This window comes from Ptychodera flava, chromosome 13 (genome assembly GCF_041260155.1).
Source record: "Ptychodera flava strain L36383 chromosome 13, AS_Pfla_20210202, whole genome shotgun sequence".
Lineage (NCBI taxonomy): Eukaryota > Metazoa > Hemichordata > Enteropneusta > Ptychoderidae > Ptychodera > Ptychodera flava.
Window position 1 is genome coordinate 2,610,314 of NC_091940.1, and position 20,079 is coordinate 2,630,392.

The window sequence follows — 20,079 nt, forward strand, 5'->3', positions numbered from 1 at the left end:
TTTGAAGGGATTCACCTTCTTCTTGGAAACGACCTTGCTGGGGACAAGGTCATTACTAATCCACTTGTGACTGATAATCCTAGTTTAGATCAGGATCCAGAGCCAATTGAACAAGAGATACCCGATTTATTTCCTTCATGTGCTGTTACTCGAGCCATGTCAAAGAAAACTTCCGAGAATCAAAATACTCTCAAAAATAAAGTCACAGATGTTGACTTAAATGACACCTTTCTCAGTCAGGTGTTTGACACGGATCATTCCGTTATCCCTCGTGGATTTGCAACTTCCAGTAAAACTGCTGACCAAAGTCAGACATTTTCTAGATCAAATCTCATTGCAGAACAACACAAAGACCCAGATATTTTGTCTTTGTTTGACAGGGTAGATGATGAAGGTAAAACTTCAGATAGCTCTGTTTCCTATTATACAAAATCTGGTATTCTCATGCGTAAATGGAGACCTCCAGATGTTTTGGTTGATGACGATTGGGCTATAAAACATCAAATTGTGGTTCCAAAGCCCTACCATGCTGAAATATTGCGCCTGGCCCATGAAACCCCCTGGCTGGTCACTTAGGAGTCAGGAAAACTTATCATAAAATTCTCAGTCACTTTTATTGGCCTAATCTCAGGCAGGATGTAGCACATTTCTGTAAAACTTGTCACACATGTCAAATGGTAGGAAAGCCAAATCAGACCATTCCAAAGGCCCCTTTACAGCCAATTCCTGCATTTCAAGAACCATTTAGTAGGATACTAATAGACTGTGTTGGGCCCCTACCAAAAACAAGATCAGGAAAAGAGTACATGCTGACAATAATGTGTACATCAACTCGGTTCCCAGAAGCCATACCACTGAGAATATAAAGACAAGACTATAGTGAAAGCTTTAGTCAAATTTTTCACTTTATTTGGCCTCCCTAAATGTGTCCAGTCCGATCAAGGCTCCAACTTTATGTCTGGAATTTTTCAACAAGTAATGGATCAGCTAGGCATTAAACAGTATAGGTCATCCGCCTATCATCCAGAAAGTCAGGGTGCTCTTGAGCGATTTCATCAAACTTTGAAAAACATGATTAGGACCTACTGTTTTGACACAGAGAAGCAGTGGGATGAAGGAATTCATTTTTTGCTCTTTGCTGTTAGAGAGTCAATTCAGGAGTCTCTTGGTTTTAGCCCATTTGAGCTTGTATTTGGACATACAGTCCGTGGCCCACTTAAGCTCGTTAAAGATAAATTCCTATCAGACGATGATGATTGTCTGAATATTTTGCAATATGTGTCAGATTTTCGTACAAAGCTCTCTAAAGCATGTGAATTAGCCAGAGAAAATCTTGAGTCATCTCAGCAGTCAATGAAAACCAAACATGATAAAAGCACCTCAAAACGGAAGTTTGAACCAGGTCAAAAGGTTCTTGTTCTACTTCCAATTCCTGGTAAACCACTCCATGCTCGTTACTTTGGGCCATATTTAATTGATAAGAAATTGAGTGATTTAAATTACATCATAATAACACCTGACAGGCGAAAACAAAAACAGCTATGTCACATAAATATGCTTAAGCCATATTTGGATAGGGATAATCCTACTAAAACAAAGCCTGTCAGTACAGTCAGTTCTGGCCATTATGAAGATAGTGATACTGAAACTGGACGTGAAAAATACTCTAAACTCAAAGCTGGGCTCGGTCAAGCTTCAGAACTCAGAAATCCTGGAGAAGCTGGAGTCTACAAAGTTGGCACACCTCCAGCCAGAACACCAACAACAGCTGAAAGAACCAATCCATGAACATTTGTTCCAAGATGTTCCAACGAGGACAAACATCATCTACCACAACGAAGATGTCTGCGACAGTAATCCAGTGGAACAACATCCAGACGGACTGAATCCTGCGAAAGCGGAATATCTCCAGGAGGAAGCCAAGTATTTGCCGAACAATGACTTTATCGAACTCAGTAAAAATAACCGGACTTTGCCGTGCATACTTTATGCCAAATTCAGTGCCATTTCAAGTTTCCAACAACAAATTGCAAGAAGATAGTCATGGGACATCCTGTTTGCTACTTTTCACACAAATTTAACAAATCTCAGAGAAACTACTCTACAATTGAAAAAGAGTGTTTATCTTTGATATTAGCTTTACAGCATTTTGAAGTTTATGTTACTTCTTCAAATCAGCCAATAGTGGTTTATATTGATCACAACCCTCTTGTTTTTCTGCAGAAATTTAAAGGCAAAAATCAGAGATTGCTAAGATGGAGTTTAATGTTACAGGAGTTTAATCTAGACATTAGACATATCAAAGGAAGAGACAATTTAATTGCAGACTGTCTCTCTCGTATTTAGAGTTTATTGTTGTTCACTTTCAAGAAACTTTACTTTAGAGTAAAACAAAATTTGAGTACTTAAATCCTTTTCAAGATTACATTTGTAAAAGAAAGATTTTTCTTTGAAAAATTTTCTTTTTATGAAGAGGGGGTGTGTTATGTAGGTCATTTCCCCCACACTCATCATGACCTGAGTTCAATTAGTCTAGAACATTCCCAAGGTCACTGCCCTTAATGACCTCACAACCTTGAATTCAATTAGTCATGTTTGGAATGTTCTGGAAAGTTGATTAGTTGTGTAAGGGAGATAATTTTAGAACAGTAATTAGCATGTCAATAAAAGTTCTAGATTGTTCTTATATGCCTTTATAAAAGGGACGCGCTCAGCTTCCAGTCAGACTTTTGGGATCGTGTCTCTTGTGTGTTACTATAAACTCCAGCAGTAGTCATTCTCAAGACTTTTCAAGACCTTCACTGTCAACGCTGGATTTATACTGTGGACTTTGTGTAGCTTCAAGCCTGCAAACCAAAGGACTGTTCATTCATCCGACTGACTGTTACAACTCTGAGACTGGAGCTTTGCCGTCCCAGCTGAGATAAGTAGTCTGTACACTTTAAAGCTTGTATTCTATCCCTAACTTAGCAATTAGTTTTATTTTCGTAATAAATTTTGTTTAAACGTTATAACTGCTGAGTTCACCCTTTTGTTCGTTTTCTCTGCACGTAACACCTTATGAAAACTTATGGGTCTAGGAATCTTTAGACAGGTTAGTTTATACCACAGATCTAGGGACTGTTATGTCACCGCTTCCAGTCAACCAACCAACCCCAAATACAAACCAATGAAAACCTGTATATTCCAATCTTGGTCAGAGTTACTATGCATCCTCCTCTTCTCTAACTTTTGAAGGTTGAAATTCATAGTACAGTACTTGGTCAATAAAGTCAACTGCCATTTTAGTTTGATGTAATTATAGAATGACCTCTGCTTACCTCCCAACAATACATTCAATTTTATAAAAATGAATATTACTTATACGTCTGGGTAGCCACTTACCTGTAGTCACTTAACCCTATTTTTAGTGCAAAATTTTACCAAAATTTATGAATTTTTCTGTAATTTTTTGATAATTTTGGACCAAATGGACATCACATTTCATTGACTACAGTTTTGACTCAAAATTTTGGCAAAAATTTGAGAAAAATTGACTGGGGTTTAATTATAAAGGGGACAAAAATAGACTTTGGCACTCAAAGGGTTAATGTTTATCTACATTTCAAAATATGACAAACCACCAAATCTCTTTCACCTTCATCCATTCTTTATTAATATTCACATGATTACTTACATCACAGTCATTGCTTGAAAAAATATGAATTGTAACTTCACATTTTTATTCCATTTTTGAGTCATGTGGCATTGAAGTAATGATGTTGCAGCAAAATGATCAAAATCCAAATGTTTTGGAATCATGTTATGTAAATATCAAGGAGTGAAAACAAATAACCCAAGTATTGATCATGAACTCATCAGCAATCATAAATTTGAACTGAATTGAAATCATTGCAGATTTCATGACTGATAAAATGTGAAATTTTTCAAGAGCCGGCAACCATGGGATTAAAATGACATTAAAGTCTAAACTACGCAAGGCAATATACTAGGTGAATATACAGAACAGAATTGAGATAGTAGGTATAGGAACTCTAGTACAAGTTGTGTGTAGTTGTCACCAAAGCTTGCACATTAAAATTATTCTTTATCTGATGATACTTGTATCACATATCATAGGCTTCAACTTTTATCATTATCTACTGCATAATCTCCACATCATGTTTGTGAAGTCACTCCTTCACAAAGTTTTCCTTCACAAAGTTTTCATAGTAATACAATGTATCTCATGTAATGATATAATCATTTCCAGCATTGAGTAATGCACATGAACAGTGCAGTGATATTTTGTGTGAGATTGAATGGAAAACCACAATGGTTTCATAACATCAAGGAAATTTATAGAGTAAAATGTAGTGAAAAGTAAGAATGAGGCACATGTTCAGAAACAATTTGGATATGATTACAACGTGGCAATAAAATACATGTCATCATTTACATGTATTCTATAACAATTTGTTCAAATTAAGTCATTATAGACTCTACATTTCTGATATGATTGTCATAAAGAGCATGTATACTTCAGTGCTAGGAATCGTGTGGTTGTACATTTACAATTATTATTAGAGTTTAAGGGTGTGTGTACTACGGTGGCCCCTACACGCCACGGAACTCTATTACTTTTGAATATAAACTCTAATTTTTCTTGACAATATCTTTAATATTTCTAAGAGATTTTATTTCTCCACCGCAAACTTTTAATTTTGTACGGACAACTTTATCTTAACATTATCTTAACTTTAACTTCTCGAAAGTAGTTTTAGTTTAACAATAAAGAAAATATGTTTCTCAAAAGTATTTTTTATTTTGTAAAACAAAAGTAAAAATTTTTCAAGATAACAAACGTTAACTCCCCTACACGTCATGGAAATTTATTACTTTTGAACATTAACTCATATTTCTTGGCAATATATTTAATATTTGTAAGAAATTTTATTTCTCCACAGCAAACTTTTATTTCTGAACGGGGAAACTTTATTTTTGGGGTAAACTGTTTTTAAAAACTTTTAACAAAAACACTTTAACTTTTAAAAAATAACTTTAACTTTCAACAAAATATTTGTTTCTCAAAAACGTTTTTTATTTCGAAAAGAAGTAAAAATTGTTCACAGCAAGAGTTGAAGATTTTTGCTGAGCGCGAACTGAGTTACTTAAATGACATAACCTTATGTTTTTAGAGCAGAAAACTTAAATTCTTAAAGAAAAGTTTTATTTTTCCAAGAGTAAAATTAATTTCTTTATGGAAAAAAGATTTTCTCAGAGCAGCAATTGAAATACAGAGAATAAAACTTTCTTCTCAATGGCGAGAAATTATTTTCTGAAGACAACAAAACTAATTCCTTCAAGATATATTTTCTACATATGAGTGTGGTTTAAGAATTTGGTAAAACTGAACTGAGAAAGAATGAAGAAGGGATGAAAAGTCAAACTTACTTTTCTTCAGAGCGAAATTATTTCTGAGAGGAGAAATATTTCATGTGAGGGCGCAATTACCTATAATGCATAGCAAACTCTTTCTAGCGAGAGTAAACATATTTTGGGGAAGAGTAAAACATTTTTTCGACGAGCAAAACTATTTTAACGGCGGCGGAAGTTAAAGTATCCCACCATGCAACACCCAAGTTTGATGACCCAGAGTCTCCGAGTTGGTAGCTGGTATCGTGTCGGCTACATGGACGATCTGCTCTCCGAGACAACCATGACTGACTTCATCGGCGACACGGGCACGCCAGCCCGGCCCTACCCTGCCTGCATACGATGCTGTGTGTTGGGGCCCGTATAACACCGGGAACTCACAACATCGTACACAGGGCTACGGGCACGCGGGTCAGTTGCCACTTGTCTGAGTCCCCGAAGAACATTTTATTTTTGAGTGATTCATCCTGACGGCAGACGGTGTGCGACGGGACCGCATTGGGGTTCTTCATTAGCTCTGCATGGCATAGCCCTGCGTACAGGTCTGTGTGTTCGTCCCGGCGTTTAATACGCCGGGAACACACAGACCTGTAGTACCCAGGGCTATGCATGGCAGGGCTGTGTTACCGGCGTTATACAGTCTCCCACCACGTAACATCGGTAACACACAGCCAATGTGAGTGATATTCATCTTTTCCAAGCCCCCGAGGAGAAGCCAGATTCGTAATTTATAGAAACTGAAACTGAACCGAGCCCGCCAGATTTGACCACAGTCGCGGACTGGTTTTGACCACAGGTGCCTGGGTTGCCGGTGTACATGCATAGAGCCCATCTCTCTCTATGCATGTACACCGGCAACCCAGGCACCTGTGGTTTTGACTTTCACGTGTGGTTTGCGGGGTCAAAAACGTGAAAGTCAACCAGCCCGTAAAAGGCATATCCCGTCCGAAAACACCACAGCTGTGGACCCACAACTGCTGTATTGAACCACACTCGACTGTGGTCAATCTGGCGGGCCAGGTTCAGTTTCAGTCGAAGACTCTATCAATTACGAATCTGGCTGATAGAAAAGATGACTATCACACAACATAACATTAACAACACAGCAACTGATGAAGGAATAGCTCTGCATGGCAGGGCTGTGTGTTACCGGCGTTATGTGGTGGGAGGCCGTATAACGCTTGTAACACACAGCCCATGCAGAGCTAATGAAGGAACCCAATGCGGTCCATCCCGTCGCACAACGTCTGCAGTCAGGACGAATCACTCAAACACAAAACCGTTCTTCGGGGACTCAGACAAGTGGCAACTGTTAAACTGACTCGTTTGCGTGCCCGTGCCCATAGTCCTGCGTACGATGCTGTGTGTTCTCGGCGTTATACGGCCCCAACACACAGCATCGTACGCAGGCAGGGTAGGGCCGGGCTAGCTGCAGTACAGTACGGCAAACCGTCCGACCCAAATACCCAGGTAAAACCTCGAGGTACTGTACTGCAGCTAGGGCCGGGCTAGTGTGCCTGTATCGCCGATGAAGTCAGTCATGGTTGTCTCGGAGACTCTGGGTCATCAAACTTGGGTGTTGCATGGTGGGATACTTTAACTTCCGCCGCCGTTAAAATAAAGTTTTGCTCGTCGGAAAAATGTTTTACTCTTCCCCAAAATATGTTTACTCTCGCTAGAAAGAGTTTGCTATGCATTATAGTAATTGCGCCCTCACATGAAATATTTCTCCTCTCAGAAACAAATTTCGCTCTGAAGAAAAGTAAGTTTGACTTTTTCATCCTTCCTTTTTCATTCTTTCTCAGTTCAGTTTTACCAAATTCTTAAACCACACTCATATGTAGAAAATATATCTTGAAAGAATTAGTTTTGTTGTCTTCAGAAAATATTTCTCGCCATTGAGAAAAAAGTTTTATTCTCTGTATTTCAATTTGCTGCTCTGAGAAAATCTTTTTTCCATAAAGAAATTAATTTTACTCTTGGAAAAATAAAACTTTTCTTTAAGAATTTAAGTTTTCTGCTCTAAAAACATAAGGTTATGTCATTTAAGTAACTCAGTTCGCGCTTAGCAAAAATCTTCAACTCTTGCTGTGAACAATTTTTATTTCTTTTCGAATAAAAAACGTTTTTGAGAAACAGATATTTTGTTGAAAGTTAGTCATTTTTAAAAGTTAAAGTTTTTTTTGTTAAAAGTTTTAAAAAAACAGTTTACCCCAAAAATAAAGTTTCCCCGTTGAGAAATAAAAGTTTGCCGTGGAGAAATAAAATTTCTTATAAATATTAAATATATTGCCAAGAAATATGAGTTTATGTTCAAAAGTAATAAATTTCCATGACGTGTAGGGGAGTTTGTTATCTTGAAAAATTTTTACTTTTGTTTTACAAAATAAAAAATACTTTTGAGAAACATATTTTGTTTATGGTTAAAACTAAAACTACTTTCGAGAAGTTAAAGTTAAGATAATGTTAAGATAAAGTTGTCCGTACAAAATTAAAAGTTTGCGGTGGAGAAATAAAATCTCTTAGAAATATTAAAGGTATTGTCAAGAAAAATTAGAGTTTATATTCAAAAGTAATAGAGTTCCGTGGCGTGTAGGGGCCACCGTTGTGTACAGTGTACAAAATGACACTTTACAAATCTGTGACCTTTCAATGGCTGGTAATTGATCTGTTGGAATTTCCATGGAAAATATAATACATGGGAAAGTCTCAGAAATAAAACGCCACAGATTGAAGTATGATGAATTAATTTATATGTACCTCCATAGAGAGCCATATAGTGATGGCACATCAAAGAAACAAAAATGTTAAAACTACAAAATGGCTACCACTCATCCATGCTAGCTTGTATAACAAAAACTTGCTCAGTTTTGCAAGGCTCAGTTACAGTATATTGTTTGTGTGCAATTTGCAAAGGGAATCAGGAAGTTTACAATACCAGGGAGTATGGAGATCATACTAGACTGGAAAAAAAATACAAATGGTCCATGCATGATGGTGATCCTTTTTGTTCAAAGGGTTACAGTTTACAAAACATCAATGTTTGATCAACTTGTAGATCAAATACTTCCAAAGATTCAATGTGGTTTGATATGTCATCTGGTCAGTTTCTTTCAACAGACTTGAACTTGGATGTTTGCTTTTCAATCAAAATTATGGAAGCAATTGATAACTGTTTTGAAGTTAAAGTTCTCATACTTTTGGAGATGTTATGAGCTCAAATGAGACTTTCCAGAGAATTCAATTTGGTGGTAACAGTGTGCAAATTGGTTGTCTACATTCCAACTCAGAAGGAAAGCCATCTGGCTAGTGGTCATCAATGTTAGGAACAGTGGTATGAAAACAAATTGACATGGTGCATAAGTCATAGTGTACTGTCAATGTACTAGGCAGCTAGGACAAGTAGCAGCAATAAAAACACATCAGAGTGTATGAACAACAACTTGAAGGCTTGTACTTCTGTCATCTACTATTCTACAACATTGGTCTATTCAGGAAGGCAAATCAATGATAGTAAAGATAATACTGACATAAGCAAGGAATTGTTTCTTGGAAAGATGCCACAGCATTCTTCACTGCTTGAAAAAGCAGATGGCAATTTACATAACATTACATATGTTGCATATTCTTTTGTTGTGAAAATGCATTCATTTGTATGATTATTAGTCTGAATGGATTGCTTGAAAGAACAGGGTCACCCACCAAAATCATCTTGTGAAGGACCCTGTACCAGTGGGAACACAAAATACATTTATATAAAACTATTACTATGTGTAAACTACCATAGACATTAAAGTGATAAGTACCTGAATGTTTTTGTTTGTCTTTACATTGATCAGTCCATAAAATATACGTTTTTGATATGATTGCATCTTGTGATGAGAAACTGTTCCAACAACAGCAGACTTGATAACTCATAGGCTTAGTATACTGCTTTACATACACTTGAACATAGTGGTTTATATTTGAACAACACGTATTACTCAGAACTACAGACTACAGGGACTGAACAATACAGGTACATATTTGCCAAACTACTGAGAGATCTTAAATGCCTACTGCCACACAGCAAAATGTTGACTTCTGCTCAAAATAATTAAAATAAAATTCCTCTCAAACACAAGGTGTTAAAACCAGGGAAGACATGCAAACAAAATATCTGCATATAGAAATGGTTTTGTAAATTAATTTAATCCTTTGAGTGGGTGAGACTGTCGCTTTGAATGTATCACATTGTACATAAGACTTCTTGGATTGTGAAATCATATAAACATCATCAATTGGAAAGTGATGTATTAATAATGTAGATAAATATCTACACCATAAAACATTGTTATGCAGTTTGATGTATTCTTAATTCAGATTCATTTTCTGAATAACATTACAAATTGAAGTGTGTATTTCCCCGATGTAAGGTGTTACAAGATCAAGCATCCAGCCATTCCAGCTTGTGACTTCTGCAGCAAAATACTAGTGATAAATATCAGTTTCTATTGTTGTGGCAGTCAGTGTTTTCAGAAAGACTGAACAGCTTCTCAGCTTTACAATTCTCGAGAACTGTAGATTCTTTACTCTGTATGTCAAACTGGCTTCTTTCCTCTGTAGTACCAGACTTGATAAATAATAGCAATGTCTATAAAAACTTGTAGAGTACCACAAACCATGAACTGTACTGGTGCTTTGTTAATTATAAAATAACCAGTCTTGAAAGTATCTCCAGATAACCAGAACAGCACCATTTTAACACTGAAAATCACAGAATAAATGTCTTGAATTATGTTTATGTAATGTAATAATAACTTGAAGGCTTGTATACTTGAAAAGAATACATTGTGTAAGATTAAAATTCAACAACATGTGATTTAACATATCCAACATTGAATATACTGAAACAATTATCTAATCATAATCTCAAAAGACAGCAACCCTAACACTAGTATTGTTTTAACCAGGCAGTGTTTTTACAAGCAAAGGAAATAGAAAGTCCTAATGATCCAGAGGTAAATCAAATGCTTTCATGAGCTGACAATATCCACACTGTTATCACAATTTGAGAATGCACTAACACATGGAACTCGGGCTCCTTGTTTGTTTGTTTGTTTGTTATGCATCATTATTCCATATACAATAATGAACCAATAAAGATTTATATTTGTGTGCGCATTTGTCAATAAAGAATGTTTTTTATTTGTTTGTTTGTTTGTTTGTTTGTTATGCATCATTATTCCATATACAATAATGAACCAATAAAGATTTATATTTGTGTGCGCGTTTGTCAATAAAGAATGGTTTTTATTTGTTTGTTTGTTTTTTTGTTTACGAGTATAGTCAATAAATGATACTCTAAAATTTTTCTAATAAAATCCCACTACTGAAATAAAGCATACCCTCGTGTGCAATGAGGAGTGAGCACTCATGATAGTCTGCCACTCTCTCTGAATACTCACCCATTCTATTAACTCACACAAGTTTGTATTAGATGTTGGATGTATGTGTGATTGTATTAGAAACTTTTTAAAGTGTAATTTAATTACTATACTCGTAAACAAACGAATAAACAAGTCATCGTTGATGACAGTCCCCACTTGTTAATGGGCGCTTTGAATACAAGTCCTTGGAGAGGATAGTGTACATTAATTGGGTCTGTGATTAAAGATGCGTTCCATGGCGGTGAAAACATAAAACCAATGTGGGCTACCACCCTAATTACAAAAGGTCACTAAATAAGTCAATTAGTAATTAATCGACAGAATGCTGCTAAACATTTTTGCATTCTATTACAACACTGACTGATTATCACGTTTACCACATTTCATAGACAATACCGCCAAGTGTCAATGAATTGTATTACAACACTGTGAGATAAACATCTGTACAAAGTTTCATCTAATTGGATGAAGTGTTTCTAGACATTTCATTCTAAGACAAGAGAAAAAACAAATCTTGTTCATCAGATTTTTTGGACCAAGGTTCAGGAGCGGTGAGCGAATTTTTTTTATATTTTTTAGGCCAAAGGTAATCGCAGTCCCTCGGACATTTTTGCAGGGATGCAGACAAGGCAAAATAATCTTTTCCCCTTTTAGGCTAACCAGAAATATCTCAGACAAGATACACTGAAACTGGTTATTGAATTCAACACTATATTTCTCAACAATAACAAAGGGAATTACATATACAGTCGGTGTTTGCACAACATATTCTGAGTATTTCAACATGCTCTCAGAATACTGAAAACTGATATGCACAACAACTCACTGAAATCCAATAATTCAGTATTTTCCTTCAATGTCATCCTGCTAGAACCTGGCATCCGAGTTTTTTCAATTTACTTTGGCCCAATGTCTTGGCCTCTTTACCGCTGTCCCGACACATTTTACACAAGGTCTAACAACACTGTATTGTGATCTGAGTGATAGTCATCGTTCAGAAGATTCTCTTGTCCTCCACAATAGAAACAGCAAGCTTCAAATGATACTGTTGTTGCACTGTAGTAAGTTGTTTCCATTGGACTGGTACAGGCCACAGCTTGGCCATCAAGTTGAATGCTGGCGACCAAATTAATACTCATGGTGTACTAACCTTGACAAAATGGAGAAATTTCAGCCAAAAATTTACCCAGTTTGTGTCGTGATTTGCAAAATTCAAACGTCGCAACAACGTGTTGACAAAGCTCAGTGCAGACACATCAGAAGTCTCATTCAGAATCTCACATGCCCGTGAAAACCCGACAAAGGCCAGCGGCGTTACTAAAGTATTCGCATTTGATGAAACTTGGTACAGATAGAATTTTGCATGTGCTAATCTACTAATGATGAAAGTTCGTTAAATATATTTAGTATTACTTAAGTATTACTAAAGTATTCGCAATGCAGAAGTATGAATTTGCCAAAGTAAAAAATACTTCCAAATCGGACAAAGTAGAAGCGGGGATTCCAATGAACAATTTATTTTTTCTTTCTGGCCTAAGTAGGAAATGTCATTACATAAGTAAATTAAATACTAATTAGCATGACATTGCATAGTGTCTTTATTCAATGTTAAAGCAATATGAGCTCAACATCTGCACCAAGTTTCATGAAATTTGAATAACCATTTCTCGCCATATCAGCCTAATTACAAAAATTTATTAAATATGCAAATCAACAGTTAATACACATGATACTATGAGGTTATTACGGAAATACTGCAAAGGATGCACGAGGACATTGGTGCAGCATATCGCTCGACGCGAAGTGGAGGGCAATGCGTGGCGCCAATGTCCGAGTGCATCCTTTGCAGTGTTTTTGTAATAACCTCATTATTATACATCTTACATTTGTGACTGGGGCATCAAATTGCCAGAGAAGTGATCGTTTTTGTGCAATGTCAACAATATTTCTTCTGATTTACAACGAAAGTGTGAAATGCTATCTCAGACACACTTTTGCAAGTTCTGGATAGTGTGTGTGCACTACACACATTTGTACAGAGCACACGGGAGACATGTTCTGGCACTCTTCCAATGAGTCCCTTGAAACCGTTTAACAGTGAACGGGCAGATACAGCCACTGGGGATGGGGTGCCTAGAAATTGTACATGTTATGAAACGGGCGGTCCGTACGACTTTTCAGCGCATGCAAAATTATATTGTTCTCGATGGTAGATGTATAATAATTCTACATATCTTTGCATGCCATAACACTACTGGAAGATCAACATCTGTACTATGTTTCATCAAATTTCATACAGCATTTCTTGACATATCATACTAATGATGAAAATTTGTTAAATATGCAAATTAGCAATCAATTGACATGATACTGCTTAATGTCTTTGCACAGTATTACAGTACTGAAAGATCAACATATCTGTACCAAGTTTCATCAAATTTGATGCAGTGGTTCTTGAGATAGCCTACTAATTAGGAAAGTTCATTAAATAAGCAAATTAGAAACTTTAATTTGCATGATACTGCTAAGTGTTTGTGTAAACTTATATGAGTTAAAAATTAGAAACTTTAATTTGCATGACACTGCTAAGTGTCTGTGTAAACTTATATGAGACTATGTGCTAAAGAACTGTACAAAGTTTCATCAAATTTGCTGCAGTATTACTGGAAATATCACTCTAATAAAAAAAATTCTGTAAATATGCAAATTAGCAATCAATTAAAGCAATACTGACATATCTCATTATATGCTATCAGAGCTCTATGTGAAGAACATCTTTACAAAATTTCATGAAATTTACTATTTAGTGCAGTCGCTCTAGAAACGGCTCTTTGTCAAAAGTCATTGTCAATGACACAGTCCTAGTTTTTTCAATAAAATGGCCGTCACACAGCCATATTGGATCAGATTGCAAGAAAAATTGACATGCATTATGTATGACAAAAGGAGTTATCCTTGTACCAAGTTTGAATGAAATCACTCCAGGCATCTCTGAGATATCTGCGTGAATGGATGGGCAGATGGACTCACACACGCACGAATAGAACCAAACCTATGTCCCCATCCCAACCCCCCACCACCCCGACGGTGTCCTTGGGTACTCAGGGGTCTGTGGGGACTAAAAACAAATAAACAAACACCATTCTTTATTAGCAAACATCACAAATACCATTCTTTATTGGTTCTTTATTAAAATTGTACCGGTATATGGAAATAATCATATGTAACAAATAAACAAACTTCTAAAAGGTTTCTTTTGAACAAGACTGAAAGATTCAGTCCTGTATGGGTATTCATCAAATTCTAAACCAAACCACTACTGAAAGTGACTAAAGGTGTTGTGTAAGTCACCGCTGTGAACTAAAAGAAATGAAGTACCACCCATAAATGACACAGCAGGCTTCAAAAAAAATATCAAAATAGTTATAAAGTCCCCCATAACATAGTGACAGGGAGTGCCATCATCCACTCCAGGCGCCAAGTAGTTTTTTTATCTCAATATGCTGTTAATACATTCAATTCAACCCAACAATATGATTGGTTCCATGATGATTTCGTTGGAGAAATAATATTCAACGTTGTGTCTTCATTCATCATTAGGGTCAGAGATGGCAGAGTGCCCACACACAACTCAATCTTTCAGTCAACAAGCACAGATCGCATATTCCAAGACACACTGTACAGGATAGATGTTAATTCCAACTGAAGCTATTTCAACAGTTCAAACTCAGACAAACAGTAACATTGCAACCTACCTCATACCAATGGTTGATTTGTTGTGCAGATTTCGGTAAAATTGAGGTGCACCTAGCATTGCCTCGGTGAATACTGCAAGGAAGCCAAGAGTTTCCACAAATATTGGAAAGTCCATGAGTAAAATTGTAATAGCACCACAAAAGGCTGAAAATAATACCATGAACTGGACATAGTCTGAAAATGATTCCACTTCCAGAAGTAACGTCCATCAAAATCTGTAAGAAAGAAATGTTAATCTCTATCATGTTGTAGGAATGAACAGACACTTTATTGTATTATTTGTTCATCTTTAATAATAAAATAATGACATGTGATTCCCTATGCGTTGATAATAGTTTAGACAGACCTTAGCATCCAATTAGAATTTTGCTGGTTTTGAGACAGTTAATTTGTACCTTTAGGAAACACAACACAGAACAGAGATTACAAAATGAAAGCCCCAATAAGCTGCATATAACTTGCAGTGTTAATTTGTTGTGTTACATACTGGCATTTTTACAACAACATTAGAGTATTATTCTTGTTGAAGCAAGCACACTGGAGCAATTTACTGGACAAACCACCAAGTTACGGTTAAAATACCATGCTGTGAAGCAAGACAACTATTATAAAGTGTGATTTGAAGTTTGTTATAAGTTTTAAATGATAACAGTGTATAACACTGTTATTAAACTTCAGCCTGGAAATGTCTGTGTTGATAAAACAATTCCGCACATTTCTTTTTTCATGATATCAATTCAAAGTAATTCATCTACCAGGGCTTTTACAAAGCACACTTCTACAATTCAACTTATTAAGAAACAACAACATGAATTTACAGGTAGCATCGCGACATTCAAAGCTAGGTATAACGTTTCATCTTTCAACATTGCTATGACAATACATGACAAGACAAGACACACGGCAAATGGTACTGGGAAACATACAAAGAAAGTAACACAGTTCTTCTTCACATCATGCACAATAAATTGCTGCTAAACTATGCTATGGTGTCATGGTTCTTTCTTGCACTGATTCATTACAATATGAAACATTTGAATCGATGCAAATGTGTAAATTGGAAATAAAAGTGCTTGTCTCAATAAATACACTCTTAATGCTAAGAATTTCGCTTTTGTTTGGTATATGTGATATACATACCACCATATTTGCAGGAATCTACAGGGAAGTCATTGCCACTGATCTTGTACTCAGTGCTAACATCTACTTTTCGAAGACGAACAACAGTGTTGTCATCATGCACAAGTGCATGATGGGAAGAGTTGTCTGTGATGATATTGTAGAGGGAGGTGAGAAGGCAAGAAACAAGACATGCAAATCACTGAAAAGATCGAAGTCACTAATAGGATCAAAGTCACGGATCAGATTAATGTCACTGATAGGATCAATGTCTTGTTAAAACAATTTAGCTGACTATTAGCTACTAACTCATTAACCTTGATGGGCACATCCCATTCATTTGGTTTGGGTAACACTCTGTAGTATCTTTCAGTGCGTCTCTATTTCCTGATATCAGTATTATTGAATCAAACAAGTGACTTTGAATTGACAATGAATCTCCTGCTGTTGCAAAATATACCCTTTGTCTTGACACTGACACTACACACATTGAAAAGGAAATAATTATTCTGGAAAGATTTTACTTCACAGAGATGATAGCAAACCAAAGCTACAAGTTTGTGTGAATATAAAAAGTAAAGAGGCCATCTAATGTGGCATAAAAATTGCAGATTGAGTCATATACTGTTATTTGAACATTAGTACTATAAATAAAATAAAAACATGAACAAATCTTCCAATAACTTGTCAGAAATTGATAAAGTATAACTGGCATTTATTGTGAATTTCAATCAAAGACACCGATCTTATCTTAACCAACTTCACATCAGCTATTAGCCTGGAGCCCATACTCCATTTTTGGCCTTCGTCCACACTCAGTCTGGCCTCAAGATCTACTGTTAGCACTGTAGAATAAAAAACAGCTCATTTAAAAGTGAATGGTCTACAGGAGAGACCATGATGTCACTGGCGTCCCTTTGAAAGTCAATCAGTCAAAATGTTCCTCTCATGATTGGTCTATGATTAAATGGGTGTCACTCATAAACTACTGTAGCCAGAGAATGTGCACATTATATGGCATAATGAATTTTAATGAGCATCACCCATTTAATCATAGACCAATCATGAGAGGAACATTTTGACTGATTGACTTTCAATGGGATGCCAGTGACATCATCTTCTTTCCTGGAGACCATTCACTTTCAAGTGAGCTGTTTTTTATTCTACAGTGCTAAAAGTAAATATCGAAGCCAGACGGAGTATGGAAGAAGGCTAAACGCAGAGAATAGGGTCCAGGCTAATCAGCTAATACAAATAATTGGTATATACCTATGAAATTTCAAATATTCCTCCAGGATGAATGACCAATGGCCCAGTAAGCATCAAGTGTTCTCCGTTAAACAGTAATTTGTGTATTAAACAGATATAGTTTGAAAATATAAGCTTCAACTGACTGAGACAAGTTGTAATACCAGGAATACCAGGATATACTTAGAAGTTATTACCCAATATTGTCTGTTACCCAATATCGCACAGCACAAATGACACGAATGCTGATACGACACAAGGAACAGGCGATATTGGGTAAATACCCATTTATCATATACACATGTCCATAATTTTACTAATAGTATGAAAAACCTCAAATTTTGAGGCTTTACTTTATTACACCTTGCGCATAAATATCGGAATATTTATGTGAACTGGCTTCATTCGTAACGTATACGACAAAGTCAACATCACGCACAACATCGCTGTAATTTTGAAGTCTCCAGAATGACTCTCCTGGACCCATTTTTATGAATATTTGGTCAAATCTTGCACACTTTTACATCATGTATGATGTAACAAGGTAGGGGCAGTCAGGTGATCTCTCTTCAGGTATTTTTATTTCTGAACATTTAACATTTATTATTTGTATAGTCTCGTTTTTTCGATGTACACTGGCCACCATAAACCAGTAACTTCGTCAAAACCCACTTTTCTGATCAATAGCCACGCGTGAGAAACTTTAAATTTACTTGTAGAATTGTCCCCATATTTGTCGTACGTTGGAATCGAAGAAAAGCAACTTTTGCTGCACAAATAGAAATTATAAAGTGTGATTTTTCGCTCAATGTTGCCATTGAATACATTGCTAAACACAGCTAGGATTTCTTTCTCACCGTCGCTCTGAGATAACACATGCTGTACATTGTTGTTTGATTCATGACCCGATGAATTGACATCACTAGTAGCGAAACTTTCAGTATTGTTTCAAAGTTTCACTTGAACACGTTTTGCATTCAGTTGTTTTGATAATACTGGAACATGGCTGGCATTGCACGGCCTCGTGGGAACTAAACTCTGTTGTTTTGGTTGCGATTTCCGGAGTAGGACTTGCACTGACACACTGCTAAAGTGCTGGCAGGCTTGCTGGCAAGTTCATCGGCAGATTTTTCACCGAGAGTTTGTTCGGCCTGTTTATCAAAGAAACCACTGAAGAATTTCTTGATGCTTGGCTGTTTATCTCCTGAACATTTACGTTCTGCGTGCAATCTCTGCAAAGGTGACATAGGCTTGTCATGCAAATACAACTGCGTGACTGTACTGAGTCACTCCGAAAGCTAGCCGAACACATGCCGACAATGACGTACCAAAAAACCTCCAGCGAGGTCAACTGCGACCTGCATGACCTGTGCACTGCATTCTGACAAGCACACGTTACCGTGTACCGATCGTGTATGTAGATTTTTTCAGCGTACACTTGTTTACAATTCAATTTCGTTTGACTGGGTATTTTTGGGAGTCTGAAAAGACATGAAACTCTATGATTTTTGTAAACTTAGTACTCAACTAATGCCTGATCCCGTAGCGGACTGACTTTAACGCAAGTGGCCATTTCGGTGTGAACGCACGTATGTATACATCCTCATACTCGATTACAATTGATTTTTCGGACACACATGACACAAATACAAAACTTAGGGCCAAAGTCCCTGAAGCTACTATAGACATGGATACAAAATTAAGCATTTCCTGACTGTATGAAATTATCTCACTAAGGTCATCCTAGGGACATGTAAACCAAATATTAAAGCTTTCTGAAAAAACAAGCAACTTAACAGTTGACAGAGCTCTGCTGTGTTATGTAGAGAATAACCTTTTGTGACACATGTATTGATGAAGAAGGTGGATATCTTTGATAGCTCATTTCAGGATGGCCTGACCAAAAATGGAAAAAAATTCCGTAAAAATACAGATTTGCATATTTCATCAGACTATATTAGTCTATAATAGCAAATAAACGAGAGTTAATTATATTCTAATTAAAGTAAACAAGACTTGCTGAAATCAAGATTTATGTCATGAAAAAACAGCATATCTGTCAGGTTAACCTGTCAGGTTATGCTTATCTTTATAAGTATTTTCATCCTATTAACCAAGCACATTTTAACTTTCAAATTAACATTGTAAGTAAGTTCTGTTGAATAAGTTGAGACTGTACGTACTCAGAGAAAGCACACTGAAGAGACAAATGTTTGAAACTTAAGAAGTTCAAGGTCATCAAAAGCATTATAAGGAATCATGTTACACTTTCATTGCACTGTTTACACAGATTGCATAATTGCTATAAATAGCACAAGGAATCTTACAGCCCAGCTTTACCATAAAAACCCTATCACTTTGACCACTCTTTTAATTGACCACTCTATTTTTTTCCTCAAAAAGTAATCTTATTTTATCCTGACCAAGTCAACCATAAATGGAAATTAGAACTTTCTTTATCTCTTTTATTTGACCACCCTATCTTGACAAACTATTATGAGCAATTTCTTTTAGATAACATAAATGGTGGTTCAGAATATATCAAAGTTGGGATTCAGGAAAGTTGCCTTTACATGTTTTAATCCTCCAAGATAGTAAACATTTCACTATGAACTGTCAAAAAAAGTTGAACTTTCTGACGATTCCACACTAAAATTATTTTGGCTTTGATGATTTCCTAATTAATTCAATTATTTAAAATCATATTAATTATTTTTTTCTGGGTGAATTGATAGGGTTTATACAGTACAAGAATTACATACAATGTAAGTCAAATTTTGACCAAAAATGATAAAAAAATTCCTTAAAAATACACATTTGCATATTTCATCACAATTTGAACAAATCTAAGTTGGGTTATCCTTAGGGACCTGTATACCAAATAACAAAGCTGTCTGACCAGCGGTTATGAAGAAGAAGATTTTTTACCAAAAACACCTTTTTTGGCATTAATTTGCCTATTTTTAACAATATCAAAAAATTAAAAAAAACAGTTTCTCAAAATCATATTTTTCATCTACACAAAAAATATCAAATCAGTAAGTACTGCAGTTCTCAAGATATTTGAGTGGACGGACGCCTCACAAACGGACATACATACATACATACATAC

The 20,079-nt window shown here is 36.1% G+C and overlaps 1 protein-coding gene across 1 annotated transcript in view; it reads right to left on the bottom strand.

Moving 5' to 3' along the window:
* Window positions 1-3,631: 3,631 nt before the first annotated feature.
* Window positions 3,632-20,079, bottom strand: part of LOC139147090 (solute carrier family 66 member 2-like) — a 30,722-nt gene continuing 14,274 nt past the window's right edge. The window contains 5 exon segments of the mRNA XM_070717952.1: window positions 3,632-4,596; window positions 8,036-10,161; window positions 14,600-14,786; window positions 14,789-14,815; window positions 15,741-15,866. Coding sequence (XP_070574053.1) covers window positions 9,996-10,161; window positions 14,600-14,786; window positions 14,789-14,815; window positions 15,741-15,866 — 506 coding nt within the window. The 3' untranslated portion in view covers window positions 3,632-4,596; window positions 8,036-9,995.